Source organism: Copadichromis virginalis, linkage group LG22 (genome assembly GCF_057382275.1).
Source record: "Copadichromis virginalis isolate Kocher_CV1m ecotype Utaka linkage group LG22, C_Virginalis_male_GT1.1, whole genome shotgun sequence".
Classification (NCBI taxonomy): domain Eukaryota; kingdom Metazoa; phylum Chordata; class Actinopteri; order Cichliformes; family Cichlidae; genus Copadichromis; species Copadichromis virginalis.
In genome coordinates, this window is record NC_140638.1 from 17,737,541 (window position 1) to 17,764,157 (window position 26,617).

The window sequence follows — 26,617 nt, forward strand, 5'->3', positions numbered from 1 at the left end:
CACTTTTAATCCCATTTAATATAAGAATAAGAAGTGCAGTTATAATGGTAAGTCTCAGTACAGGATTGTACATGATAAAGGAATGCTGCTGTAGTCAATGAAAGAAATCATTACAGAAAACTACAAAACTGCAGGAAAAGGTTCTGATAGCTCACTGCTCAGACTGTCCTGCAATTGCAACTACAGGAGAGTAAGTCATAACCAATAAATCATAATTAATTTTTTTTTTTTTAGAAATGTCTGTATTTTTGTGTATCTATTACTTTAGTGTAGTATGAATGACAAAAGAAAAAAACTCTGGGCATGTAATAGCCTCAGATATAACAACCACCCAAAATAGGGGGTAAACATACAAGTGATCAGGGCTTTTGCCAGGATTTTCAAAGTATTGTGAGTCAGATTTCTCTTTATTTCAGAGTCAGTTTTGGACTTCGCTTTTCACTGTATTTACAACATTTGGACACAATTATACAAATCTGTGAACCACACAGATGGCCTTCATAGAGCCGATTGTTCATACTATAAACAGCACTCCTTTTTCAGTTTGACTGAAAAAGATACACTTTCTAAGTTTAAACATCTGACGACATGTTTTCCAGCATCCCAATTTTTTTCAGAATTGCAGTTGTAAAATTTAAGCTTTTCTCTCACTAAAAAGAAAAATTAAAAGTGAATCACAATATTTTCCAGCACACATGCTCATAAAGTGAACTCTTTCCACACCTGTGTGCTTTGCTGCATCAAGAGAATATTAGTGTTGTTTTTTAAAATAAGGTCAAAGTCACATTAGGTCACTTTCTGGTGACAACAACGGCATAAAGATACAAAATTACTATAAAAGTAGTCAACTCTTACAAACAGATCAAATAAATGAAGTGTTATTGAACCATGTAAATAAACTGGAATTCATATTTTAATTTTATTCGACTTCTTATTATTGTCATGTTATTTTCTAAAATAACCAGTGAATACCTTTAAAACGTTACTTTGCGAGGCAGGAGGCACACTTAAGCCAAACCAGTGATTTATTGCATAAACAGAATCTCGTGGTGGTGTAATGTTTTTAAGTCCCACCCTTTTTATGTTTTACAATTCATCCTTAAATTTAGTGTTTGTTTTCAGAAAACTGCTCGTCATTCCCCTTAAATTGCAAAACCCTGGCTTGTTTGTGCCAAAATGTGTCCCATTCCTTGCAGCTTATGTCAGGGTGAAAGCCTCCGGCTGTGTGGATCCACTCTCTGGTCATTCAAAAAACTCGCTAAATAACTACAGATGCTCTGCATGAGTTTTGAGCTCATGGACAGTCTGGGTACTTTTTGAAACTCTTTTCTCCCCAGTAACTGCAGGACACCATCGTGTTCAAATGTAACTCAGGGATGGTTTCAGACCAGCAAGTTTAAGAAGCAGATTTGGTGTTTTAATTCGAGCGTTTTGCTGTAGCTGTTTTGGATGTTGTAAATGGCTCATAAATACCCAGAGCATCGCACCTCCTTCTCCTCCTGCCACTCAAATTAAAAAGTCTTCACTTCTAAAAACCAAAAAAAAAGCACAAATGAGCACAGAAAATGAAGCTCACAAAGAAATAAATACACTTCAAATCAGGGATACGATCCAGAGAATGGCGCTCTCTCCCTCCAGCAGGGAGCTTTTACTGTAACCCACACCTCACATGCATTTTACAATCTCCCATCCCATCCCCTTCCACTGAGGGAAAATCCAAGCTCCTGTTACCGGGCCAGTAAAAGTGATTCAGATTGCATGTAACAGTCTGCAGTGAACGACTCATTTTTTCCGACGGCTGCAGGCACCAGAGGAGCGCCGCTACGCACAAACAGAGACTGCTCTGTGCTCTCTCTGTAAGGTAAGACCGCTGAACAAAAGTCATCTTAGAATGAAAATTCGCATCACATCCGTAAAACAAAACAAAAAAAAAACATCGCGGTGATCTGGAGTTCAGGATTTCCTTCAGTGATGCGTTTGCAGTTTTGATTTGTTGCCAACTATGACGCTACCAAACTGAGGCAAATTTCCGGTTAAACTGCAGGAGAAAAAACACAAATGTATGTTCTCTGGTTTTGTACTGGATTTATTTTGTGTAATTTATTAAGAAATTTATTTAAGCTTATTTGTTATTGAACTTAACATAATAAACGTCATGCTTTTATTTTGAATGTTATGTCATTGAATGCATGCAATCAAGAGGTCTAAGTGTTATTTTTCATGTTTCTATTGATCAGTAGAAATTTCTTGCCCTTCACACAGTAGTTTTCTCTTGTACAGGAAGCTTAAGTATGAGAATACTTGATAATAAACACGGTGAATGGATTTTCTTTGGTGATTCCTGTGTGTCTAAGTCTTTTTCTTGTTGATGCAGCCAGTTTGGAGATGCTCCAGGGGACAGTTAGCAGGGCTTGGCTCTTCCTGTCCTTCTGTCTCCTGTTGGGGATCTGTTCTCCAGCAGAGGATGGAGGACCAGCAAGTCCTCCTCCTAGTTTCCCCCCTGAGCAAGGGTCAGGGGAGTCGGATTTCGAGGACTGGGAGTGGGGCTCTGGATCGTCTCTTCTGCACCTGCTCCACAGCTTCCCTGCTGACAGCCCCTTCACAACAGAGTCCTCAGAAAAGCCAGTCAACTGCACGCAGCGCTTCTGGCTCCCTCCATCATCTCCAATCTGCTGGGAAAACATAGCAGGACCCAAAGAGTTTGCCAGGTCTCGTCTGCTTGTTTTGCAGAACAGGGCCGCCCTGCAGGCGGTGTCCACCTCCAGCGGGGTGGAAGAGGGAGGGCTGTCCTACGACCACCAAGCTAGAGAGGAGGTCCAGGGGATCCGATCAGACCACCAGAAAGTGACCGAAACTATACAAAGCGTGGAGACCGTGTTTGTCTCTCTGGCAGAGAAGAGGAAAGAGGGCAAGGAGCGGGGTGTCTTTACAAGGTAAGAAACAATAACAGTGGAGAATTCAGGAGGAATAACCTGAGATCAGCGGGTGGGTGGAGAGGTGAATACTATAAAATAGGCTATATATTATTATATGTTATTAAAGTTTTAAATGAATACTCTGTAGGTTTAGAGTGGGGTCATGTCACACCCCATGAATTAAAATTTACATCTACTGAGGTCTTCAATGTCAATTTAATGATTTATTGGTCAAAAACTGACAAAAAGCCTTATAATTTAGAAGCTATGATTCTAAGTGGGCAGTGTGTTGTCAATATATAGAAAGTACTGTATAATGATTTAAAACACATCATAGTTGGCCTCCGACCTTTCCCTCAAGGTCTATGGATTGATCTGAAAGTCAAAGTGATATTAATGCTACATAGAAATAATATGGCATCAATAAACAAAATAAACAGTGGCATCAAGAAACAGAGTTTTAACCCTTTCAGGCAAGGTGGTCACTACATTGGACAGCTATTCAAAGGCTGTTTTCTTGTATTTGTGTCAGTACTTGCGCATAAACCACTACATCGGACACTGATGTGTCACTCCATTAATAATTATTAATTAATTATTGTTATTTAACCGTGTCATGCATGAATTATGACAACCTCAATCAGGGCTAAAAATGAATAAAAATACTTAAGAAAAAAATCTGCCGGAAAGAATCATAGCTTCTGTGGGAGACTGTCCGGTCTGGTCCAAATATTGGTATCCATCTGTCTTTGTTATCCGCAGTTTTCTTTCTTTTTTCCCCTTTTTCTTGCTCTTGTGAAACCACGCCATGATGTCTTCCATTGCTCATTTTAAAATGCAGTGCAGTACTTGGTTTCATGCAGAGAAAATTAATGCTTATCCCCTGATTTCTTCTTTAATGATGCAAAAATCTGGTGCTTTAATCAGGGTTTTGGCATATTTATAGACAGACTTCCTCTACTGTACTTACTACAGATTAGATGCAACTTTGAGCCACATAGTAAAGAAGTATAGCAGCTACATTTCCAGCTGGGCTTGGATCCAAAAAGTGATCCAAGGCCAGTTGTTGGGGGTTTGTCCTAAATTATTATTAGTGAGGTTCTGGGGAACCCTGGACCAGTGTTTAACTGCTTAACATGCTGAGTGAAAACAGCTTCCAGCCAATCTGAGTCATTTCCAGTATTTCCCTGCACACATCTGTCTGGACATCTGGTTGAGACGAGGCTCTGGCACAAATATAAATTGAAAGTTTGGACATTCGGCTCTATTAGATGTGAACATTTGAGGGAATTGTTCAAATTTGACTTCTTGTCGTGTTTGCTTGTGATTTTTCATCCCATGCAGCATGAAGGAGCATCTCGCAAATACGAGGGATGCTCTCGAAGGCAGAGACCACATGGCTAACCACCTGGAGGAGAAGTTTTCCACTTTGGAGGCGACGCTTCTCAATGTACAGCTTCGACTTAGAAAACTCATCCATCACTGATGATGCTGGAAACCCCTTATTTGAACTGTATTTATATGATATGAATGTCTCATAACGATGTAGTCCATGCATGCATGCTCAGGATGAGTGTGGTTTGTAATGAGAACAAAACACACTTGATTTGCACCTTATTATGTCACCAGCTCACCTGCCAAAATAAAACGTGTAACCAAGAATCAGCAGAAATGAATAAATGTCACATTTTCTTGGAGTTCTGATGAACAGAGTTGTAAAGTCTAGTTTTACAGTCAACGTTTGACACAACAGAACAAAATGAACATTGTAGCATTTCTTAAAATAAACACATTACACCACATTACTGTTTATTTAATAGAAATTAACCTATACTGCAAAAACATTGCATAAAAATAACTAAGGACACTCTTATTGCTTCCATAGGAATTAATAGGAATAGTAACAGCATGTGTGAGAACCTCTATAAAAGAAGACGTTTATGGTGGTCTGAAGTGTTCAAGTGCGTGTTTACACAATGCCAAGGAGGTAATACATCAGCAACAGAAGCGACTGCTGCTGCCAATTATTCTGGGAAGGGTTATGAGGTCATTTTCAAAAAATCTGAATACCATCACTCTTCAGTAAGAAAGATTATTCACAAATGGAAAACGTTCAAGACAGTTGCCAGTCGTTCCAGGCGTGGACGTCCCAGTGAATTCACTCCAAAGTCAGTTCTCAGAGAAACTGCAAAAAACCCAAGAGCTTCATCTCACACTCTACAGGCCTCACTCAGCATGTTAAATGTTTAAGTTCACGACAGTACAATTAGACAAAGTCTGAACATGTGTGGTGTTTATTGGAAGGTTTGCCAGGAAAAAACCCTTTCTCTCTAAAAAGAAAATGGCAGCATGCCTTAGGTTTGCATAACGTCTGAAAGGATATCTTTGGACAGACAAGACCAAAGTGGAGCTATTTGGGAATTTGGACTCTGGAACACTTTGGGGGTTGAGTAGAATCAAGAATCAAGGTGCTGCAGAGGCACAAAGTTTGGACCTCAGCATTAGTGAAATGCTGTGAGAGCTGTGCATAAATGAGTCTTTGCAAACATCAATGAACTAACGCAATGTTATAAAGAAGAGTGGGTCATAATTCCTCCATACCGATATGAGAGATTGACAGTCATACAGAAAACGATTAGTTCCTGCTAAAGGTGGTTCGACAAGCTGCTAAATCATGGGGTGCACTTTAGTTTTATGGACTTCTTTTTCTTTAAAACATGCTGCTTATGTATTCTGGTTTAGTTTTTGTTAAAGAAATTATGACACAGTACAATAGGTCAAATAAAAATCGTAAATCTTACCATGGCTCTATATTACCTGTTTGCAAAGGTATGAAGATTTCATGGTCACATTAAACCTCTAAACTGCAGGAAACACGAGGAGCTCAGAGGAGAGTACGCGAGTGGTTTAACACACCAAATTCATAAACTGGTATTTTTAAAAAAAATAAAAACGTTCAGTGCAAAACAAGACAGCATGAATTTTTATTTTAATATCAAATCTAAACCACACATTTGTAAATACACAGAGGGCGATATGCCGACTAAGCTGAAACACTTTAAATATTTACATCTGTTAGAGTCTGAGATTTTATTTTGAACTTCAGAGCATGTTCAGTTGTTTTGTAGTTTTTCCACTTCTAGTAAATTTCAAGTTCTTGACAGTCAAATCACAACACGAATATATGGTTAACAGTAGCAACAGCACATCTGAGTTTGAGATCAATGTTTCACAGCACCTTTAAAATAATGTTTTCACCCACTTGTTTTTTTTTAAGCCAACAGTAACACAGAAGCTAAGACGTCTGCGCTCCAGCTGCGTGGGCTGGATTCCAATGTCTTGGCTCACGTGGAACAAGTCCGTACTGGCCAGTTATGCAGAAACATTTCCGATAATGGTGCACGCAAATCAAGCAGCCCAATTAAGTCAGTGCTACCCGGGAACCTCCATAAACAGTCTAAGTACACAAGCTTAAATGCAAACTTGTTCTGAACTCCTGTTTGCATCATATATTAGTAATGACAGTACTTTAGCTCACACAAAATATATCTGTCAGTTTGCAGAAAAGGGTCGCTGAACTTCATTTACTGTTGGGGGGGGAGTTTGAAATTTGAGTCTTCACTTGATTTCACATTGATCCCGTGTGAGTTTGCGTTTAGCTCCACGTCCTCTAACTTTTTACAAAAGCCCTGAAGATGAACTCGAGAGTTCAAGTGTCTTTTACTGACGGTCACTTTGCTTTCGGCGACAGGCTGGAAGAGTAGATGCGATAACATCTGTCCAGATGGGAAATGTGGACCATCCTCCTGTTTCAGTAATCAGCTCCTTCTTCTTCTTGCATTTGCTCCAAAGAGTTGAGGTAATCTTGAGCCAAGATCTTCTTAGGCAGAATATCTGTCCAGGAAAACAAAGCAAAAAATTTGTAAAAATGCATAGTTGAAGGAAAAGATCTCATTTTTTGTTGCAGGTCAGTGAGTGATATTAACTCAAGAGTATTAGGAAGACTCAAATGGTTTTAAACTTGGCTGTCAAAAAGTTGACACACTGCACAGCTGCACTAAAATCTACTTTCAGATTAACGTTTAAGCTTCTGTATATTTAAAATTCATCTGATATTTCACTTTATATAGATTATAACAAACTGTTTACAAAATGTTTTTACAGAAAAGCCATTTTTAAAACCTTGACATAATCATATGTCCAGAAGACGCATGCTGAGCACAAGTGGCTCCACGATGTAGTGGTTAACATGTTCGCCTTACAAAGCCTCGACAGAATGGGACACAATCCGGTGTATACCTAGTCTCCGCCCCCAGCCTGGATAAATGGCTAGAAGGAAACCATCAGGAAGGGCAGCCAGTGTAATTCTGTGCCAAACCAAACATGCACGCTCTGGTGACCTCTCCCAAAACAATCGAGCAGCCAGAAGTACCGCAGATATCACAGGCAAAACGAGCAGCAACATGCCCGAGCATTTCCACCTTAAACCCCCTGAATCGCTGGATTCAGACAGCCCGACGTTCAAAAGTAACAAAGGAGTGAGTGTGAGCTGTTTGGATACAGACCCAAAAACACCACAGGAGATAAAATGAAGTTATGAGAGAGATAAAAGTCTTATTGATGGTGTTTAAGGGTTAAAGCAGTGCCTGAGAGACTTAAAAACAGTGCTACTTCAAATAATCCTTAAAGTAAAGCTGGCTAAACTAACTCATCCTTTCATGAAGGTTACAACTTTAGATTTTTGTTAAAACTGTTAAAATTAGTTTTTGTTTTATGGCGATTTTAGAGCCTTTTTGTTTATACTACATTATACCAAGCAGTGTTTCTAATACTTATTCTTTTCTTAATCAGTTAATTTAATTATTTTTTTAAATTCATCGATTAATCTGGTCTTCTTGTGTTCAGCTGGTGGAGGTACTGTGAGCTGCTCCCTTATTTCCTAAGGGATAACCATAGTGGATTGATCTGCGTGTTTGATTTGGCACAAATGTTTTATCAGATGCCGTTCCTGATGTACTCCTCCTGCTTGTGCTTAATTTATGGAATTGTGTCCGTTTGTTGTGGTATTTGACCATAGAGATCCTACAGACAAGGGCTGTCAACCAATGCTCGCTTTGCAAGGGTCACATGCTAACAGGCCGGCCAGGAGCGGGAGAAGCATGAGGGGGGAAAAAAAACATCAAAAATACAGAATAAAAAGCACAGACAATGTCTGAAATTGACGCTTTTGATTGCTTTTAACACCCAGTTTCTCTTTGGGTTTTTGTATGTTATAACTTTGCTCTTTTCCACAGCCAGGTGACGGACCATCAGCAGCACAAGAAAGACCCACAGAACAGTTACATGACATGTTTTTGATGCATCTGACAGCAGATGCTCTCTGCAGGTAGGCAGGTAGTTTGAAGCTGCCAGTGGACTGCAAATATACTACCTCAGCTCAACCACAGTTTGCCCTTTAGACTTCTGTGATGAATTTTTGTAGAGCCTACAGGGTAATGTACTTAAGTGGCTGACGCTGTTACCAGTCTTGATGCTTTTGTGGTATTTTATGTGTTTATTACTTGAGGGTGATGTCCCAGTGTTTTATATGCAGTACCATCTATGACAGAAATATTTTTCTTCCTTTTTGTTGCGGTCAGTTATTTTCTGTTTTTCTTTTTCTTTTTGGAGACATACATATTTGTCCCTTACAATGGCCCTGAGAGGTGCACAAAATACAATTATTTAGGGGAGACAATAACGTGATGGAACAGCTGTTACATGTTCAGGGTGGCGTTTCTATGGTGTAGATTTGAAACAGAAGCATAAATCCTGTGAAACTGGAAACACACAACCACAACGGAACCACAGTTTCCCATTTATCTACACTTGCTGATGCTGGGTTATTTAACTACCTTAAACACTTTAATAATCCAAAGTCTGATCAGTTATCATTACAGTAGTTCTTAGACTGTGGGTGAGGCCACTGCAGGTAGGTTCAGACATCGTGTGAAATAGGAAATTAATCGATTTTGTGCTGACTTTTATTCGGGCGTTGTGTGAGTCAGTGCGTAGAGCAACGGGGGAGGTATTAATTCACTGTTTCTAACAATCTGGACTCTGTGCAGTCTGAGATATAATCTGTAACCAGCTGGTGCATCATAGGACCGCCGAGGTGCCTGCAGGTGCCTCTCACCTGTGAGAAAGTGGAAAGTCTCCGCCTCCTGAGCGGTGTTGGCCAGGTCGCTGTACGACAGGGTGTTTGTTTCCTTCCCTGAGCCGTTGTTGAAGGAGGATAGAGCCAGGTGTTGTACAAACAGCTCCTAAAACAGTAACAACAGGAGACACACACAAACGCGCTGCTTCAGCTCACATGCCCTAGACAAGCTAACGGTGCTAAAAGTGTTAGCAAATGAATGAGCTGCGGATGATGTTTAGCTTACTGTAGCTTTGGTGGTGAGGAAAAGAGCGTCCTGGTTGATGCTGGAGACATCAGGGGAGCTCTTCATGATCAGCCTCACCCTGGATATCGGTAGAGAGATCGGCTTTTTGCTGCCCGACGCTTGGTCGTCTTTGGCTGAGCTGTTATGAGACATCTTCATAAGGACAGGGCGCGAGACAAGCGGAACTTCCAAGTATTGTTTTGAACTGTGACGCGGTTTGTTTCTTCTTCGTCTGACCAGATTAAAACCGTCTGGCGGACTCGACGCTGTAACATCTCCCCCTGCTGAAGAGGAGGCACTTTGGTTAAAAATGGTTTAGCTGGTTTTAGATAGATAGATAGATAGATAGATAGATAGATAGATAGATAGATAGATAGATAGATAGATAGATAGATAGATAGATAGATAGATAGATAGATAGATAGATAGATAGATAGATAGATAGATAGATAGATAGATAGATAGATAGATAGATAGATAGATCATTTATCTTGAATCTTTATACACGGATAGATGGATGGAAATTACTTTGTTACAGCAGGATAATGAATAAAAATAGTACAACTTACAGTAAATAAACAGCAGTGCCACAGGTGCATAGTGAGGGCATTATACATCAAAATTTACATATACAACAATGATTTCAAAAAAGCGGAAAAAGTAAAAGAAAAATTACGTTAGTAAAAAGCGGAAAGGTAAGACTCATTTTGTGCAAGCGGGCAAATTAATTAATAATTTATACATTATACATCTAAGAAAAACAGCTAAACATATTACCTACTCATTGTGTCGTTTTAACCAATCGTAATTTATCACTACCACAACACGATTGGTTAAAATTAATCAACATCTTCACACTCTCACAAGCTCGCCTGCGTCTATTAGCGTTGTGTCCTCCAGTCCAGTGGCGTCGCATAATTTAGTCATGTACCTAAATCTAAACCAAAGAAGAAGAACTGATGGCAGGCGCCAGCGCAGAAGAAGAATTGTGCCGCTAGTAGTGGCTATAAATGGGCTACAGATATAAACAACCCAAGTTTCTGATCAATTTGGCTGTTCTCGTAAGTAACTCAGAGCCATACCTGTTTGTTTTAAGTCGAACTGCCCCAGAAGGAAGATTTCAGCCTCTCTACCAGAGTCACAGCCACACAAACGGAGCATCTTCATCCTATCACTGAGTTCTGTGTTGTTTCTTCGCCCACCGGCGTCGTTTTAAGAAGCGGCCACGATGCCGCTGGGTTTGAAACCATGTTGCGCCGTTTGCAAGACTAATTCTTCTTCGATGTGGAAGAAAGGAAACCAGGGAGAGATCCTATGTAACAGCTGCACGGGAAAGAGCGCCAGCGGCGGGGCGTCAGGACCCTCCCTGTCCTCCATCACTCAGCCCAGCAATGGCGGAGGGAAACAGGTCAGTGAAACCCAGTGTTTCTAGATTAGAGCCAGGCCTGTTTGTGATGGTGTAAAGCCTCACGAGTTTGTCTTCGGGCTCTTTTTTTTAGACTGGTGGGGCTGTGTGCAGACATTGCAGCTGCATCATTCACAGATAATCCTACAGGGAAAATATAATAGCGCTCCCGGAGCCCACGCTGGGCTGAATTAGGAAGGTTTTCCATTTCAGTTTAAATACTGACGATCACTGTGGGGGGTTTTTTTGTTTGTTTGTTTTTTGTTTTTGTTTGAAGTTATTAGAAGAGCACAGGTCTCATTTCAAGACTGTAGTCTTCACTGTTCATGTGTAAAACAGTTTAACAGAAACAAGCCGGTGTGACTCCAGGAGTTTTTACATGTGGTGTCGCAGATTTGATCATAATAACTGCCTGAGAAAGCACTGGGCACAACTTTCAGGCTCTTGTGCAGCAGCCTGTGCGAAATACAGATGGCAGAACATAAAAAAAAATGATGCTTCAAATGAAAGTCATTTGTGTTGTACAAAGTGAAAGTATTTAAATCTTTAAATGAGAGGCGAAACATCTCAACAAACCCCCAAGATCATTTAAACCCTTATTTTTAATTAAAATTGGTAATATAGCAGTCTGTTGTCAAGTGAGATCAAACTTGAAGGGTAAACCTATATGCCTTAAACATTACATAGCTTCACATTTTACTGAGATATTTTTCACATTAAGTGATTAATCAGTTAACAAACAAACTGATAGTTGTTAGTACTGGTCTTAGTATTGTCTCATTGTTTATTTTTCATCATCTTCTTCAACTGACAAGCTGCAGTCAATTGTCCAATCCCTTCTTGTGTTTGTCTATAGTCCAAGCAGGAGATCCACAGGAGGTCTGCACGTCTGAGAAGTACCAAGTACAAAGCTCCTGCATCAGAGAAAAAAGTCTCAACCAAAGGAAAAGGAAGACGACACATATTTAAACTCAAAAATGTAAGTTTGATAATGTAAATTTGATTTTTCTTCTTTCTTGTTGAGTTCATGCATTTGACCCTTGTGTGTGCCAACCTTTTAGCCAATCAAAGCACCAGAATCTGTAGCGACTATCATCACGTCAGAATCCATATTTTATAAGGTACGGTGTTTATTGTTGCAAAGCATGAGAAACAATACTTTCACTTGAAACTGGTCTGATCTTTTTAAAGCATTAATTATATCAATTAACCTTAATCCTTTATCATTGTCAATATATCACAGGGTGTATACTACCAGATGGGAGACGTGATTAAGGTAACAGATGAAGAAGATGGGAAGCCTTACTATGCTCAGATTCGAGGCTTTGTACAGGATCAGTACTGTGAAAAAAGTGCAGCACTGACATGGCTCATCCCCACTCAAGCCAGCCCTAAGGACCAGTTCGATCCTGGCACCTATATTGTTGGTGAGCAGTTATTCTGGATCATGCAGTGCTCTAGTGGAATTTGTTCATTTAAGCTTTAAAAAACAAACAAAAATGTTTTGCAATAGGTCCAGAGGAGGATCTGCCCAGAAAGATGGAGTATTTGGAGTTTGTGTGCCACGCCCCCTCTGAGTACTTCAAGTCTCGGAGCACCCCGTTCCCTACTATCCCAATACGACCAGAAAAAGGCTATATTTGGACCCACATAGGACCCACACCAGCCCACACTGTCAAAGAGTCTGTCAGTGCCAGCAGTTAGTGGGACTGTGATTAAAGACATGGACTCTGTTCTTAAAGAAATAAATGTACATTCACATGATGCTAGTGCAGGGTCAGCAGTCGCCAGCACATCAGCAGAGCATCTGCAGAGGTAGATGTTGCAGTCAGTGGAGGTTTAAATGTAAATAAGGTTTAAATGTAATAAATACTGATATCTGTGAGGACTGTGTCATCTGTGAGGACGCAGGACGGTCTGAAATGTGACATTTGTTTTTAGTGACGCCTAGCAACAGGAGCGACGGGGTCTTTCAGTGACTAGTAACAGGAAGAAGCGTCACAAATGAGACACCCCCCGAATTACTTCAAACTTGGCACTGCCTCCAGTCCATACACCCGCCAAGTTTGAAGGAGAACAGATGACCAATGCATACAGAGATTCCTTCATTTATTAAGGAGATAATGATTTTGGGGTTTTCTGATCATTACTTCACATTTGAAGGCGAGTTGTAAGTTGAAGTTAATGATGTGTCTTATTGCTTTGTGTTATTCACAAGCTGTGATGCTGAAACATGGAAGCTTGTTTACACCATTTTTTTTTTCTTTTCCAGTGGTAGAAACAAGTTTCCATAAAAAATGTTACTTTTGTATTTGATAATAAACAAAAAGCTCTTTTCCATCACTACTGTTGCCTGTGATTTTTCTTTTGTTCCTTTTTTTTTTTTTTTTTTTTTTAAACTGATATAAATAAATGTTTAAAAAAAAACAAACAAACAGAGATCTGATTGGTTTTTGTTCCAGCATCCTGATTGAACAAATGTCACGTTTGATTTATGTCAAAATGTTAGACTGGTGGTGTCTAAAGACTGGAATGAAGCCACTTGTGTCAGTTAAGCTCTTGACCGTGAACGTCTCATTGTAAAGTCTTTAAGTCGGTGGTTTGTGTCCGTTTCTCAGTCGGATGCTGTTCAGAGTCGTTTAATAAACAATAAACACACTGTTACTTTGATTTACAGACGTAAGGTTGGGTCACGTGCATCACCGATCTCTAACCAATCAAACAGAGTTTAACCGAAGCAGGAAGTGCGCGGTAGTCATCGCTCTCTGCCTGTGCACTCCTGGATAAACGTCTCGGTGAAACTTTGGAGTCGTCGGTGAAATTCCCAGTCCGCGAAAACTTCCTCATGTCTTGAGTTATTTTTTTTTCTCTGAGCTGGACATGGTGAACATTTCTTGATCACAGTATGGGCAAATTCCAGTCCAAACACGGTGAGAAGTTACATCTAGTTAGCTTCTTTTTTTATTATTATTATTAGAAATGAAATACTTGAAATGTCTTATCACTGCCGCTCACTGTCATCTCATTATTTGGGCAGCTTCGAAGCCCCGGCAGAGTCCAGAAGGTAAGACAGAAAAGACACATGCTGTCATAGCTAATTTGTACATGAATTTATAATATTTTTTTTCTTTCTTTTTTTTTTTTTTTTTTTTTTTTTTTTTTTTTTTTAAATATGTGGTTGTTTTTATCCTCTGCAGGACGAAGTTTGGCTTCCAGTGTGCTGAGAGAGTCGCAGAGTAGCCACATATGCAGAAGAAAGCTGACAGAGGTAATGAGTTTTATCTTTGTTCTTATATTAATAACTAATTCGAGAGAAGCTAAACCTATAACTCGCTCACCTACGTTTCCCGTATCACTGCGCTGATCTGGTGCTGACAGAAAAGAGGTTAGACCTGAAACTGGTGCAGTACTGCCCGGGTACTATTCAGCTCCGGAAACCAGCCAGGTTTTACTAGTGATTTCGGTAATAATGTAGGATCTAAGGGCCCAAAAAGCAAAATCATATTTTGTGTAAGCTTCTTTCAACAAATAAATAAATGCACATGAGGCAACATTAAAGCCAAGTACACGTGTTCTTATAGTGCAGAAAAAACCGCACTGGCTCTTTAAACGCCTTTAACACAGCATCCAGGGCTTCATTTCAGTCGTGCCAGCTTGGGGACAAACTGCTCACATCTATCCAGGAGACATAAAAGATGTTTGGAAGGTGGTCGTTTATTTATTTCTCCACCCTTCCTCCTCCATCTCTATAAAGAGACTTCCAAGTCTGTGAAGTTCAGCACACCCACCCCCCTCCAGACAGCGAGGTCTTTATGCCCAACTTCACTGAGGGGGAAAAAGAGAAAAAAGGAAAAAAAAAATCCACATCTGGGACTGCTTTCCTGCCCCAGCCAGACGGGTGAGGGTGTGAGGTGGGGTGTTTGGGGCTGGAGTGGGTGAAGTGTGGCTTGTTTCATTTCATAAATGGCATCAAGTGTAATAATGTTTTTTTTTTTTAAATTTGTTTGCTTCTGAGACCACCTGATTAAAAACACTGATTGCATTTGTCTTACACACTTTAAGGACAGAAAATTCACTGATCCAGCTTTTCAAGTGTTTGATCTCTTAATATCTTTGGGCATAACTTGTTATTTTAAGGCCAATAAAGTCTGAAGCTCAGGACAATATTTGCACAGGGCTGCTGTAAGAAAAAAAAAAGTTCTGGAAAGTTCTGCAGTTTGGAAAAAGATGTTGACTCTGCCAAGATGTTTAAAGGGCTGTGGTGGAGGTTCTGCGCTTGGAGCACTTCCTGCGATTACATTTTCCAACCCAATGTAGTTTTATCCCCCATGACACCACTGCTGTGAAGTGGTAATGTCAAAAACATCTCTTTTTCCAAAAGATGACTCCGTTCTTTGCATCTTTGTTAGAAAGTCTTCCCCTTAAAATCGCATTTAAAACATTTCCTTGTCACAGTTTTCGCAGAGGTGACAGATTAAAGACGGTTTTTAGAAGCTGGAACAGTTTAAAAAAGATTTTGTAGAGATAACTAAACAATGAAGTCTTTTATGTGCAACGTTCGATGTATCCAGTGAGGGGGGAGGAGGGGAGCGCCGTGGGTAAAAATTTTAAACACGCCGACTCATAGGTGAATGTTTACATACCTGTCAAGTACCACTGAGGCAGGCTCAGGTGTTGACAGGTTGACTGTCTAAAGAACGGACAAACCTGTTTCCTTTCCTATGATCTTCCGTCAAGTATGTGTGCAGAAAAGAGGCTGAATAATTACAGTTTTAAGTAAATGTTGGCATACTGACCAGAAAAGGCGTGGCGAGTTTAACTTGAAGTTCAAAGAAAACAATCCTGTCTAGTTTTTGGTTTAGACAGAGAATCCAAACTTCTTTTCAAAAATAATGTGTTCAAAATGTGGATTTTGTGATTATATTTGGGTTATAGTCCATCCCGCAAGCCAATTATAGACCAAACAATCTGAGTTTGTTCACTTACATTCCTCAAATTGAATTCTACCAAATGTGAAGTTGTTTTAGTTACTTAGCTAAATGTTCAAAATACCAGATTGATAGAAGCAGCTCAATGTGAACTATCGGTAAACATGTAAATATGCATTAGTATACAGTCATGTGATAAAGAGGGTTTACACAGTTGTGCAGGAAAACTAAGTCCACACTTACCGCTTCCGTAGGAATTATGCAGCAGCCGGGAGCTGCCAATTAAATGCATTTGATTAACTGATCAAGAGAGTTTGAGCACCTCTAAAAACAGATGTTTGGCCGGTTTGCTGGTCTGGAGCATTCAGGTGTGTTTTAACACAATGCCAAGGAGGAAAAATGTCATCAGTGATCTTAAAGAAACTTAATTGTTGATGTCCATCCATCTGGGAGGAGTTAAAAGGCCATTTCCAAACAGTTTAAGTTCATCATTCTACAGCTAATGGAAAACATTTAAGCTAGCTGTCAATCTTCCCAGGAGTGGATGCCTCAGCATATTCACCCCAAAGTCAGACTGTTCAGTGCTCAGAGAAAAGCCCAAAAACTTAGTTAACATGTTAAATGTTACAGCTCATGACAGTACAATTAGAAAAAGACTGAAAAAGACTGGCTTGTCTGGAAGTGTTTCCAGGAGAAATGCTCTTCTTTGTAAAAAGGTTGCACAACTTAGGTTTGCAAAGTTGGACCTCAAAAAACTGCAAGACTTCTGGAAAAATGTCCTTTGGACGGATGAGACCAAAGTGGAAATGTTTGACCATAAAGCACAGCATCACATTTGGAGAAAACCAAACTCAGCATATCAGCACAAACACCTCACACCAACTTTCAAGCACGGTGGTGGAGGGGGGATGGTTTGGGCTTGTTTTGCAGCCACAGGACTCACCACTTTGCAGTCATCGAGTTAACCCTGAATTCCTCTGAATACCAAAGTATTCTAGATTCAAATGTGTGGCCACATGTCTGAGAGGTAAAGCTTGGCCAAAACTACAACGATCCCCAAAACATCAGCAAACAGAAAGGCTGAAAAAAAAAAAATCGAGGTCATGCATAGGACCCTCAATGAACTGAAGCAATGCTGTAAAGAAGAGTTGGCCAAAATTCCTCCATAACAATGTGAGAGACCACTGAAGTGGTTCTACAGGCTATTAGGTGTGGACCTAGTTGCATAGATGTGCATCAGCTACACATTAGTGAAATGAACTCAAGCTGCTCACTGAAATCAGGATGGGTCCATGGACTGATGGGTGATGCCGCCTTCTCTCATCAAAGCTTCACTGCAGGCAGAGCGTGGCAGGATACGCTGGGTGTGTTGCCTGCATCTGAACACGAATGCGGGTGTGCAGACATGCCCACAAATTATCACTCCCTGTGTTGCTCAACTGCATCTGCTGAAGCATCAGTGTGACACGGGTGAGGGACATGTTGGCAGATAAGAGGCTTTTTGTTCCTGTCTTCTTTTGTTTTGCACTGGAAGACTAAAGCAGAAAAAGATTAATTTTCTTGAAGTATTATTTATTCGATATTTTTCAAGTAACAGAAATTGATCCAAGTCCTTTCATCAACCCTGTCTGCTGTAGGATTTGAAAATATGTGTAAATGCATATAAGTATATAATGGATTTAGAGGATTTAAAGTAAGCTGACTTATAACAGTCAACACATATACAGTGTGTCTAAAGCTAAACCTGAAGTGCAAAGAGGTCCAGCCAAGACTCAGGATTTAAGTGAGCGTTTTCATCTTCGTGTATTTATGCAAGAAAGCATGCGAAAAGATGTCAACCATTCAAAAACATGCGGGTAAACCGGCTTTCTTCTTCTTTGCAGTGCCGTATGTTTGTGTGTTTAAACGTGTGCAAAGTAAGCCAAAAGTATTCATACCACTGCTTTGTGTTTTGGGGTTCATAAAAAGGAAAAATGCACAGATTATTCAACATTGCTCACATCTGGAGATCCATCTTCACACTCACGGGACAAGAAAATCACTTAATTGCTTCCTCCCGCTCTTAAATGTGTCCTCTGATAATTTACACTCTTGACTCTTTTCACAGAACTTGTATGTGGAATTGAGGAAAAGCACTTCTGATCATAACTGCGACATGAAGGGTGAGTGGGCGATCACACGTCATCCTGTTTCCCGTCTAAGGTCTTTAAAGGTTTAATTGTTTAGTGAATGTCATCGGGTTTTATCCACTTAAACGAAACAATGGAAATAGTTCATATAAGACTAAGATAAGAGCCTTACATGAGTAATCAGAAAGATACAAGATAGACCGCAATAATTTTAAGTACCCATAAACTGTGAGTCTGTTAAAAAAGAGAATTATGATGCATTTTTGTGCTGTTTAGTGGTTCAGCCACCAGAAGAAGAGAAGACGTCCGATAAAGGGACCAATTTTCACTTCAAGTGCAAGAAGGAAACAAAGAGGAGCAGCAGCCGTGCTGCTGTGAGTGAGGTAACTGGTAACCTCGTTATTTGATATTCAAATAACGTTATAATATAGTATAATTGTAGCAACTGGTGTGTACTCAGATTTTGGTTTTTCCAAGACTGGTGGGGTTGGGTGCCGGGACTTCGTGGAGTTTTCTAGTAAAACATGATGAGACGACGACTCCTGACTGTGAAGAAGTCTCGCAGAAAAAGCTGCATAAACACCCATTTTTAAATATGTATTCTTGAAATGGACTAAACAAACCTGATAAAACATGTTATCTTATCAGGTTGGTTGCAGGCTGTTATGGAGGATTTTGCTATTATAAAGGGGCTGTAATGTTCTCAGTGGCCAATTTGTTTTTTTTAGCCATTTAAGTGCTTATATTTATTGAGACAATCACATGGGAGCAACTCATGTGATTGTTAGAGAGAGATGGGTATTTCAGAAACTGCTGATCTGCTGGGATTTTCCCACATGCTCATCTCTAGGCCTTGTAGAAGTTTTTGATTTTGGGGTCAGAGGAGAATGGCCAGTTTGCTTTGAGCTGATAGGAAGGCAACAGTAGTTCAAATAACCAGTCATATGCAGAAGAGCATCTCTGAGCATCTCTGAACTGTGAAGGGCCACAGCAGCAGAAGACCACACCGGGTGCCACTCCTATCAGCTGAGAACAGGAAACTGTGAAAGCGTAGCTCCATCCTGCCTTTTGTCAGTAGTTCAGGCTGCTTGTGGTGTAATAGTGTGGGGATATTTTGTCAATATGGCCAAAACCTCTGAAGAATGTTTTCAGCACTTGTTGAATCTGTGCCATGAAGAATTAAAGCATCTCTGAAAGCAAAAGGGAGTGTAATAGTAAGGTGTACCTAATAATAATAATAATACTAATAATAATAATAAAATGTCTCATGAGTGTAAAGTTACAGTACATATACATATAATAAGCAAATACACATATTACTGTAAATGACAAACTATGGCATCAGTATTATTCTGACAGCATGTTCGCATGTGAACACAGGGCATGGAGGGTAACGTGCAGCCTGGAGACGACTCTCAGCAGGAATGGACCTTCACATTGTACAATTTTGACAACACAGATGAGGTCAAGAAAGAGGTAAGAGAGGGGTTTTTGTTTTTGCTGCTGACATATTTCAGATGTAAAATGTCTCTGTATGCAGTGTGTATATCTGTGTTCTGCAGGACATGTCCAGCCTGATGCACTCCGTGTTTGAGGTTTTAGAGACATCGGTGAAGCAACCTTGCAGTGGTACAAGGCCCCTCAGGATCAAGCTAGCTGTAACTTCCTCACATTATCCAAACAAGAGCTCAAACACAGGTACGTGTTATTGTGATTTTTAGGATTTAAGGACCCAAAACTAAACAGTTCATGACCGTCAAGATTTTAATAAGCTTCTAAACTGTCAGCAATGCCAACATCCTGCACTCACTGAAAACAGATGCAGAGCAGGAGCAGAGTGGATCTCAGGAAGCTGGACGTCCAATGAGAAGGCTCTTCTGTGTGGATGAAAACAAAGAGCGCAGAAAGCACTACCAGGATCTAGCTGGCATTGAAAATTATGCCTCCAAGTTTGACAATGCAGGTATCATAAAAGCTCCATTAATTCTGTGTGTGTGTGTCCGTCCGTCCGTCCGTCCGTCTTCTGGAAAATACACTTAAGGGTTTTTTTCTTCTGTTTTTTTTTTTTTTTAGACTCACCTCCTCTTCAGCACCATCTAGTGGTGCACTGTGAGAACACTGTGCATTCTGAGTCACCTCAAGACCTCCGTGTTGTTTACTCCATGAGAAGCAGATCCATGTGTGATAGGACCAGAGCTGAGAGAAAGTCCTGCAGGTTGCATGGCCGGCATCCTGCTTCGTGGTGCCATCCTACCCAGACTCTCCTTCGAGCCTCCCAGAGCCTCCCGCGTCGCTCCCACAGCAGGAAGCTTCATTCCACGGTACAATATTCTGCCTCGCCCCATACACACGCTGGCTTCCAGGCACAGCCAGGACAAGACAGGGAGACGTTTTACAGCCTTCAGCCTTCCTTTGGTGTCCCGCTGGCCCAGAGACATGAGCACCATCACTTCCATGAGCATCATCACCATCATCACCACTACCACCCATCATAACCTCATGTAATACACATCATATAAGACAGGTAAGAGCAGCTTAGTAATATTTTAGCTTAGTCTTCACCTTATTCTGGATTTTCTTTTCTCATCAGTGCCCCAATACAGATATTATAATGTCAAATGTGAGACACATGCAATAAAGTTGTTTAGACTGTTATTATTTATATGAGGATGGCTCTGTTAGTACAGGGGCAGTGACCACAGTATCTCCCCTGACAAAAATCCTCAGTTGCACAACAATGCCCTGCAAGCATGCACCTCTATGTTGTACAAAGTAGTTTGGTTGGAAAAGAATAGCAGATACATAAAATGAAGTACATGATGGCAAAATAGTTAAACCTGTGTTTAAACGCCAAACATTTGGTGTGCTGTGAGGAGGAAAGTGAAGCTTCTCGTGAGGATTCAGATGTTGTTCCTGCTAATCTGTCTGGCAAAAGTTGCAAATAGAAACCACGTCCAGCGAAGGACGTGAGACAGCTGTTGCTATTTATAACCTCAACCCTCTTACTTACCCTCTGTGCCTCTCTCCTGCCTCACCAGAGCAAAACACCCAGAGAGACAGCAACAGAAGATACCAACGGAGCAGCAGCTACAAAAGAGACAAGACGCTGAATCAAATACATACCAACACACACAAAAAAAACTAAAGACATGAAGTCCCTGCGATTCCTTGCTGCTGAGGGCTTCATTCAGGCTGGTGCGAGAACTCTGGAAAACCTCACCTGTGTGTCTTTTAACCTCTACCCACTTCTCTTCAAGGCCTGCTACCTCCACGAGCAGGCTGAGGTGCTGCATGCTTTGGTCCAGATGTGGCCTCTTCCTGAACTCAACCTACAAAGACTTCTGGGAAAGACAGCCGACTGTCAGTTAGACCTCACATCTCGCACCTGCCGGCTTTGTCTGGAAGCAATTCTCAACGGCCTAAAGGTACCAAACCACCCACCTTGAATGTACCCCTAATCATTTTCATTTCAGTTGCATTTCTGTTGTCATTGCCTTAAAACACTCATGAATAGTCACCTTTAATGTAATATTCTCTTGTTTTCTAAGGATTATGTGCTGTCTCCCCCGAGAACATATGCCAAGAGCCTTCACACGGTGGACCTGACTGCCCTTAAGGACACTGAGCATCAGGCCTGCCCTTGTAAATCCACCCTGGGTCGATGGGCAAGAACCCAGCTCCTGACAAAACTGTGCTACGAGACCATGGTGGCCATGCAAGATACGGACGTGTCCCAATCTGCCTTTGAAACATCTGTTGATGTCCGTCTGAACGGCTTCGTCACAGGCCGCAACTACGAGCTGGTAGCTCAGGCCTTCCTGCTCCTCCGTTACTGTCCCCTGAAGCTTCGCTTTGTTAGTTTTAGGGCGGATTCTCTCACTCTCAAGCAGCTGTTCTATGTTCTTCGCCTAGCAGAGCCAGAGTCCATCACAAAGCTGGAGGTGGTGCACAATATTCCTCTAGAGGCCTCACACCTGGAGGTGCTGCTGTCCAGGGTGGAATTCCCCAAATTACAGTCTCTGACCCTGCCAGCCAGCGCCCTGGATGTCAGGAGGCTCGGCTCTGACGACGAGGATCTGCTGGCCACCATTGGCAACCTGCTGGCACGACTGAGCAGCCTCACTGAGCTCTATGTTGGTTTTTCTACTCTCACTGGACACCTGCGGAGACTGCTAAAGTGAGTACAAGCACAGCAATAAAGAGACAGACAACAAGGTGCCCTAAGTTTGTCTATTCATGTAATGCATGCTGATTGTAGACCTGATCAGCAACAACACCAAGAGCTTTAACACAGCTCAAAATACCCACCTTTAACCTTTGTCAACAGTGGAAGGTATTCTGTTGTTAAAATTGCTGATGTGGTGCCAGTGCGAGGACAGGTGGCTGCAGGACAAAGACCCGCTGGGTATTCTTCACCTTCAAATGGAAATAGAACAGGAGCGAGTATGCACAGTATAGATTTTGTAATGTAAAATGTTTTGATGCTCAATAAACAAGGTGTAGATGAGCAAAAGCTTGCAGCACATTGTTCATAAAATTAACAAATAAGTGAGCAAAAGACTTTGACAAAAGATTGAATTTGCGTTTACAAAGATGTACAGATGGGTGACCAACCAACATAATGAAAAACATTTTCATACTGATGAAGTGGATCTCTACGTCCTTCACTGATTTAACGTAACACTTCCGTCTAAGGAAAACGTGCCAGCCTGTAGTGTATAAGAGCCATGAGTGTTCTCTTTTATCCTTTGTCACCTGTTAGCTGTACCTTTTTAAGCATTTCCTGTACCGCTCCTGTTTGACTACAAATGTCTACCTCTATTAGCATTTCATACCAGAGTCATTTTTATTCTCCCTTGTTTCCTTCTCACAGTCCTCTCAACACACCTCTACTATGCTTGGAGTTGGCCAACTGCTGCCTGAACCGTGTAGACATGACCTACCTGGCCAACAGTCTCCACAGTGAGACCCTGGTTCACCTTGACATCAGTGGACACAACCTCTTTGACTCTTTCTCCACCCCTGTACACAAATTGCTTAGCAGGAGTTCGGGAACTCTGGCGAGATTGGCTCTCGAGGAGTGCAACATAAAGGACGAGCACATGGACGCTTTCACTAATGCTCTGGCTTGCTGTCAGCAACTGGAGGAGCTCAGACTTATGGGAAACCCTCTGACATCTGTTGCCCTGCTTAGGTTATTCTCCACTCTATCTGTAGGGTTTCCCAAGTTAAGGTACATAGAGGCACCTGTGCCCCGTGAATGTTACGCAGATGATGTCACGTATCCTCTGGACGATTCGGTCTTGCTGCGTTACAACACGGAGCTGTTTCAGGAGATCAGGATCCAGCTGATGGCCATCCTGGAAAGAGCAGATAGAGATGGGGTGGAAGTGTGCACCCCCATCATGGGGGCCTACGATCCAGACATCAATGAAACTAGTAATGAGCTAGGGGTGTCCATGTTGAAATCTTTTAACGCCGTCATCGGCACTTTTATAGGTACGATAACCGATGTGAACAACAGGAGATCCCAGACTTGGAAAGACGATTGATTTTTACTGTGACTAGTCCTGAGCTCAAAGTCTGCTGCTTCATTCAAACCTGTGAAAATGGATCCAGTAAACCAGATTTAACTATAGTTAAGACAGGGATTATGTTAGTGTCAACAAATGCTAACTGTTTTCTTCCAGGACTTAATTATATAAAACTAAACAGATGTGCAATGCAGATAGCAACTATAGTGGTTATTGCTAAGATGTTTTATTAGCTATATATACAGTGCATGTTGTTTTAATTTATATATTCTTGTTTAAATGCTGTAACTATATTTATAAGCAGCCCAACACTGAAACATGTGACAGATCCTTCTATAGTAATTCTGAAACTGTAATTTGTCATATCAATATATCAAATAAATGACAGACATGTTTCAAAATGTACATTTCTTTAATGAGCACTGTGTTATATATGTAGATTACATTTCATGTTAAATATTACACCAGGGGACGACCACGAACCAACCGAAGACTAAGATTAACAGCTGCGAACTGGAATGGTCTATTTCTTCATCCATTCCTCTTTTTCTTTCCTCTCACGGATCACCTCCTCCAGGTATGGAGTCAGATAGTGGACATCCTGCAGGAAAAACACAAGGCACAATACATGACATCAGTAATCAGCAAAGGCTAAAAATCCCACACTAAACTAAGATAATTTTTTTTTCCAAAAACCTCTGTGATAGTTCTGTTTACTTATCTTTCTTTTCCACACTTTGACTAAAATTTCATATCTTACACTGAGAATTCACTTAGGACTCATCAGCAGCTATATTCCAGCTGACTGATAAGAGGTGAAATCAATCATAGAGAGGGTTCTGCACCAACAACATCCTTATGATTACAGTAGTCACTAGCAAACTGGTGCCAGTAGTTTGCAGGGAAGACAACTTGTCTGTGAACATTTGCAAACTATTCAATTGGTAGTGAGGAAAGTGTGATACATACCAGGAAAGGAGAATGAAGGCTGTGGCTTTTGAAATGTATTGGTTGCACAACTTTTATCTAGTTATAAGTTTGCAGACAAGTTAGCATCCTAAGTGCAAACTACTAGCAACAAAGCAGCACTGCACACCACTTTGCAACCACCTTCAGGCTATGGACTCCCAACACCCTCCAGAAACCAGTCGCCAACCAGTTACAGAATACATACTTGCCCCTAGCAACCAGTGGCTACCAGTTTCAAACCAAGTGCCAAGACCACTCACAACCAATCAGGGGATCAGACTTTCCCCAAACAAACAGTGGCTGCCAGACCTGTGCTGACAAATCTTTAGGACTGCATGACTCAAGCCTCAGTGGAAAACTTAACAAATAATCACATCCAATGAAATGACCAACAGAAAAATACTACATCTATCCATGTTAACATTAACACTACATTTTACACTGCACTGAAAATGCTAATTTAGTCTGTTTGTGTGAAAGCACCTCATCGAATTTTGTCCACTGGTTTTTAGGAAGAATCTGCTGCTTCATAGAGAGATCCAGGGCCCTCTTGATCCTGAACATCCTGTCGTTGTACACATTCTCTGGAAGCCTCCTGAGGGCCTCTTTCACATCCAGGTCCTCATGGATCGTGTCATCACGCATTAAACCTGCAACAGAAAACCCACAAGCTCAAGACAATCCTGTTTTCATTAGCAAGCTTCGAAACTGGCAACATTTTTAGCTAATGAACTCTGATCATCTTAAATTATTATATTCTGGCCTTACCAAGTTTGTTGAAGCCACACATGTTGTAATACCATTTACGGAAGCCAACCAGGAGCCTTCCTGTTGCAGCTGTAAAGAAATAGAAAAAAAAAATCATGAGAAAGAGACAGAAACAGACAGGATCAGTGAGGATGGAAGGAAAGAAGGAGAACAGTGTTCTAGCCACTTAGTATACATATTTAAGTCAGTCAACTTTAGTTATGAAGCACATTACAATACAAAATAAGAAAATTATAACTGTATAAATAGATAGGTTTAAATAAAATTAAGCCTGTACAGGTGGCCCTTAATCTTCTTTTTAATGGTATCAGTAGTGTCACAGATCTAGGGAACCTCAATCTCAAAAGCAGTCTCCTTTCTCTAACCTGGACCAAAGTACCACCAACAATCACTGATCACCTGATCAGAGACCTAGTAGTTAAACATGGATGTCTTAGTTAACAAATACAGGGAGAAATCTATCTTGTCATATTTTATTTATCTTACTGAGCTATTTTAGTATGAGCTGCTGTAACAGTGATTTCCCAACATAAAGTATATGTCATCTTATAAGAGGCAATTAGTCAAATGTGGTGTATGAATATCAGACAACCATTCAACTACGACCACTCAGATGTCATTGTGAGACACACGTAACTATTCACTGAAGAAAACAAACTTTAACCTCCATAAGCAATGAGCTAACAGCAGTTTGGTTGATTTCTTACATTTAACTCCAAACGACGGCTGAGCTCTACATCAGTCATTTAGTAAAACACAGTTTTTATTATTGCGCAACAGGATGGAGGTCTTTGTTTAATACCATTTATCTTATTTTACCAGCACTGGAGAGCGCTAACGCTAGCTGACCAGCACCCGTTAGCATCAGCTAGCACGGGGACACTAGAGGACACAGACTAGTCAAAGGCACCGGAAGGCCTAATTATACTGACAAAGTAAACATAACGACCTGCTGTGAGCAAGAGAATAAAACAGATCTGACCACAGGTTAAAAACGAGAGGATTAACGAGCATAACCTGGAAATATGAAAAAGGATAGGGGTTAATTTACCTGGTGCCCTCGTCGCCATGTTTCTCGCTGAGAAGGAACGCGGTGGGTTGTGGGTAAAGATGCGTTCAAAAGTAACTTTATCAGACGTCACGCTGTCGTAAGGTCCGACGTTCACGGACAGCGGAAATTTTGTTTAAAAATGTGTAAATACATTTTAAATCAGCGTAAACACTGAATAAATACAGTAAAAATATAGTATAAATAAATTATAAATCGGGATAATACAGTATACATAATATAAAACAATATAATACAGTATAAATAGTTATCAATGCAGTATAAATATCCTCCTGGGAAACAAGGAAAAAAAAGTATCTTACAGTTTTTTGTCCACTACAGAGGACATAATGAACAGGCTGGGTCTCAGGAAGATAAAGCGTAAATCAGTGTAACTACTGTATAAATAATGCCTGATGTTCCCTGTGAGGAACCTCCATCTGAAACTCCATTAATGTCTGAGCCAGCTGTATCTGTTTACAATAATACATAAAAGTCC

At 40.8% G+C, this 26,617-nt stretch overlaps 6 protein-coding genes across 7 annotated transcripts; 4 read left to right on the forward strand and 2 right to left on the reverse strand.

Annotated features, from left to right (window-relative positions):
• Nucleotides 1-1,797: 1,797 nt before the first annotated feature.
• LOC146683136 (uncharacterized) lies at nucleotides 1,798-4,711 on the forward strand. Of its 2 annotated transcripts, none has more exons than XM_085446005.1 (3): nucleotides 1,798-1,861; nucleotides 2,375-2,933; nucleotides 4,260-4,711. In XM_085446005.1, exons 2-3 carry the CDS (start codon nucleotides 2,386-2,388, stop codon nucleotides 4,399-4,401), a joined length of 690 nt encoding a protein of 229 aa, XP_085302131.1. In that variant the 5' UTR covers nucleotides 1,798-1,861; nucleotides 2,375-2,385; the 3' UTR covers nucleotides 4,402-4,711. The 2 variants fall into 2 exon arrangements, with proteins under 2 accessions (XP_085302131.1, XP_085302132.1); XM_085446006.1 differs by having other exon boundaries at nucleotides 1,804-1,861; nucleotides 2,379-2,933.
• Nucleotides 4,712-5,875: 1,164 nt separating this feature from the next.
• On the reverse strand, nucleotides 5,876-9,621 carry chrac1 (chromatin accessibility complex subunit 1). Its single transcript, XM_085446337.1, has 3 exons — nucleotides 9,338-9,621; nucleotides 9,091-9,217; nucleotides 5,876-6,809 (listed from the first exon to the last, which is right to left on the reverse strand). The coding sequence occupies exons 1-3, from the start codon at nucleotides 9,494-9,496 to the stop codon at nucleotides 6,727-6,729; spliced, it is 369 nt and encodes a 122-aa protein (XP_085302463.1). The 5' UTR covers nucleotides 9,497-9,621; the 3' UTR covers nucleotides 5,876-6,726.
• Nucleotides 9,622-10,293: 672 nt separating this feature from the next.
• Nucleotides 10,294-13,085, forward strand: gatad1 (GATA zinc finger domain containing 1). The gene is made up of 5 exons (XM_085446336.1): nucleotides 10,294-10,745; nucleotides 11,599-11,721; nucleotides 11,804-11,863; nucleotides 11,986-12,169; nucleotides 12,256-13,085. The coding sequence occupies exons 1-5, from the start codon at nucleotides 10,566-10,568 to the stop codon at nucleotides 12,444-12,446; spliced, it is 738 nt and encodes a 245-aa protein (XP_085302462.1). The 5' UTR covers nucleotides 10,294-10,565; the 3' UTR covers nucleotides 12,447-13,085.
• Nucleotides 13,086-13,442: 357 nt separating this feature from the next.
• On the forward strand, nucleotides 13,443-20,900 carry LOC146683139 (protein naked cuticle homolog 2). The gene is made up of 10 exons (XM_085446274.1): nucleotides 13,443-13,672; nucleotides 13,780-13,806; nucleotides 13,940-14,010; nucleotides 17,778-17,832; nucleotides 18,076-18,182; nucleotides 19,180-19,275; nucleotides 19,362-19,497; nucleotides 19,619-19,762; nucleotides 19,873-20,323; nucleotides 20,838-20,900. The coding sequence occupies exons 1-9, from the start codon at nucleotides 13,648-13,650 to the stop codon at nucleotides 20,292-20,294; spliced, it is 1,083 nt and encodes a 360-aa protein (XP_085302400.1). The 5' UTR covers nucleotides 13,443-13,647; the 3' UTR covers nucleotides 20,295-20,323; nucleotides 20,838-20,900.
• Nucleotides 20,901-20,948: 48 nt separating this feature from the next.
• Nucleotides 20,949-23,738, forward strand: lrrc14b (leucine rich repeat containing 14B). Its single transcript, XM_085446273.1, has 3 exons — nucleotides 20,949-21,224; nucleotides 21,348-21,976; nucleotides 22,673-23,738. The coding sequence occupies exons 1-3, from the start codon at nucleotides 20,949-20,951 to the stop codon at nucleotides 23,349-23,351; spliced, it is 1,584 nt and encodes a 527-aa protein (XP_085302399.1). The 3' UTR covers nucleotides 23,352-23,738.
• Nucleotides 23,727-26,205, reverse strand: uqcrb (ubiquinol-cytochrome c reductase binding protein). Its single transcript, XM_085446275.1, has 4 exons — nucleotides 26,122-26,205; nucleotides 25,071-25,139; nucleotides 24,786-24,952; nucleotides 23,727-23,934 (listed from the first exon to the last, which is right to left on the reverse strand). The coding sequence occupies exons 1-4, from the start codon at nucleotides 26,138-26,140 to the stop codon at nucleotides 23,857-23,859; spliced, it is 333 nt and encodes a 110-aa protein (XP_085302401.1). The 5' UTR covers nucleotides 26,141-26,205; the 3' UTR covers nucleotides 23,727-23,856.
• Between the last annotated feature and the right edge of the window lie 412 nt (nucleotides 26,206-26,617).

What these genes read in the sequence shown, in the direction of transcription:
- lrrc14b (XM_085446273.1), top strand. Translation starts at nt 20,949, where the DNA reads ATGAAGTCCCTGCGATTCCTTGCTGCTGAGGGCTTCATTCAGGCTGGT. An exon ending in CAATTCTCAACGGCCTAAAG is followed by an intron (nt 21,225 to 21,347) that starts GTACCAAACCAC and finishes TTGTTTTCTAAG; the next exon opens with GATTATGTGCTGTCTCCCCC. An exon ending in CACCTGCGGAGACTGCTAAA is followed by an intron (nt 21,977 to 22,672) that starts GTGAGTACAAGC and finishes TCCTTCTCACAG; the next exon opens with TCCTCTCAACACACCTCTAC.
- LOC146683139 (XM_085446274.1), top strand. Translation starts at nt 13,648, where the DNA reads ATGGGCAAATTCCAGTCCAAACACG. An exon ending in GCCGTGCTGCTGTGAGTGAG is followed by an intron (nt 18,183 to 19,179) that starts GTAACTGGTAAC and finishes ATGTGAACACAG; the next exon opens with GGCATGGAGGGTAACGTGCA. An exon ending in CAGATGAGGTCAAGAAAGAG is followed by an intron (nt 19,276 to 19,361) that starts GTAAGAGAGGGG and finishes TGTGTTCTGCAG; the next exon opens with GACATGTCCAGCCTGATGCA.
- chrac1 (XM_085446337.1), bottom strand. Translation starts at nt 9,496, where the DNA reads ATGAAGATGTCTCATAACAGCTCAGCCAAAGACGACCAAGCGTCGGGC. An exon ending in TCCTCACCACCAAAGCTACA is followed by an intron (nt 9,218 to 9,337) that starts GTAAGCTAAACA and finishes TTACTGTTTTAG; the next exon opens with GAGCTGTTTGTACAACACCT. An exon ending in GACTTTCCACTTTCTCACAG is followed by an intron (nt 6,810 to 9,090) that starts GTGAGAGGCACC and finishes TTTCCTGGACAG; the next exon opens with ATATTCTGCCTAAGAAGATC.
- LOC146683136 (XM_085446005.1), top strand. Translation starts at nt 2,386, where the DNA reads ATGCTCCAGGGGACAGTTAGCAGGGCTTGGCTCTTCCTGTCCTTCTGT. An exon ending in GAGCGGGGTGTCTTTACAAG is followed by an intron (nt 2,934 to 4,259) that starts GTAAGAAACAAT and finishes CATCCCATGCAG; the next exon opens with CATGAAGGAGCATCTCGCAA.
- gatad1 (XM_085446336.1), top strand. Translation starts at nt 10,566, where the DNA reads ATGCCGCTGGGTTTGAAACCATGTTGCGCCGTTTGCAAGACTAATTCT. An exon ending in ACATATTTAAACTCAAAAAT is followed by an intron (nt 11,722 to 11,803) that starts GTAAGTTTGATA and finishes CCAACCTTTTAG; the next exon opens with CCAATCAAAGCACCAGAATC. An exon ending in TCCTGGCACCTATATTGTTG is followed by an intron (nt 12,170 to 12,255) that starts GTGAGCAGTTAT and finishes GTTTTGCAATAG; the next exon opens with GTCCAGAGGAGGATCTGCCC.
- uqcrb (XM_085446275.1), bottom strand. An exon ending in GTGTGGCTTCAACAAACTTG is followed by an intron (nt 24,953 to 25,070) that starts GTAAGGCCAGAA and finishes TTTCTGTTGCAG; the next exon opens with GTTTAATGCGTGATGACACG. An exon ending in AGTGGACAAAATTCGATGAG is followed by an intron (nt 23,935 to 24,785) that starts GTGCTTTCACAC and finishes TTTTTCCTGCAG; the next exon opens with GATGTCCACTATCTGACTCC.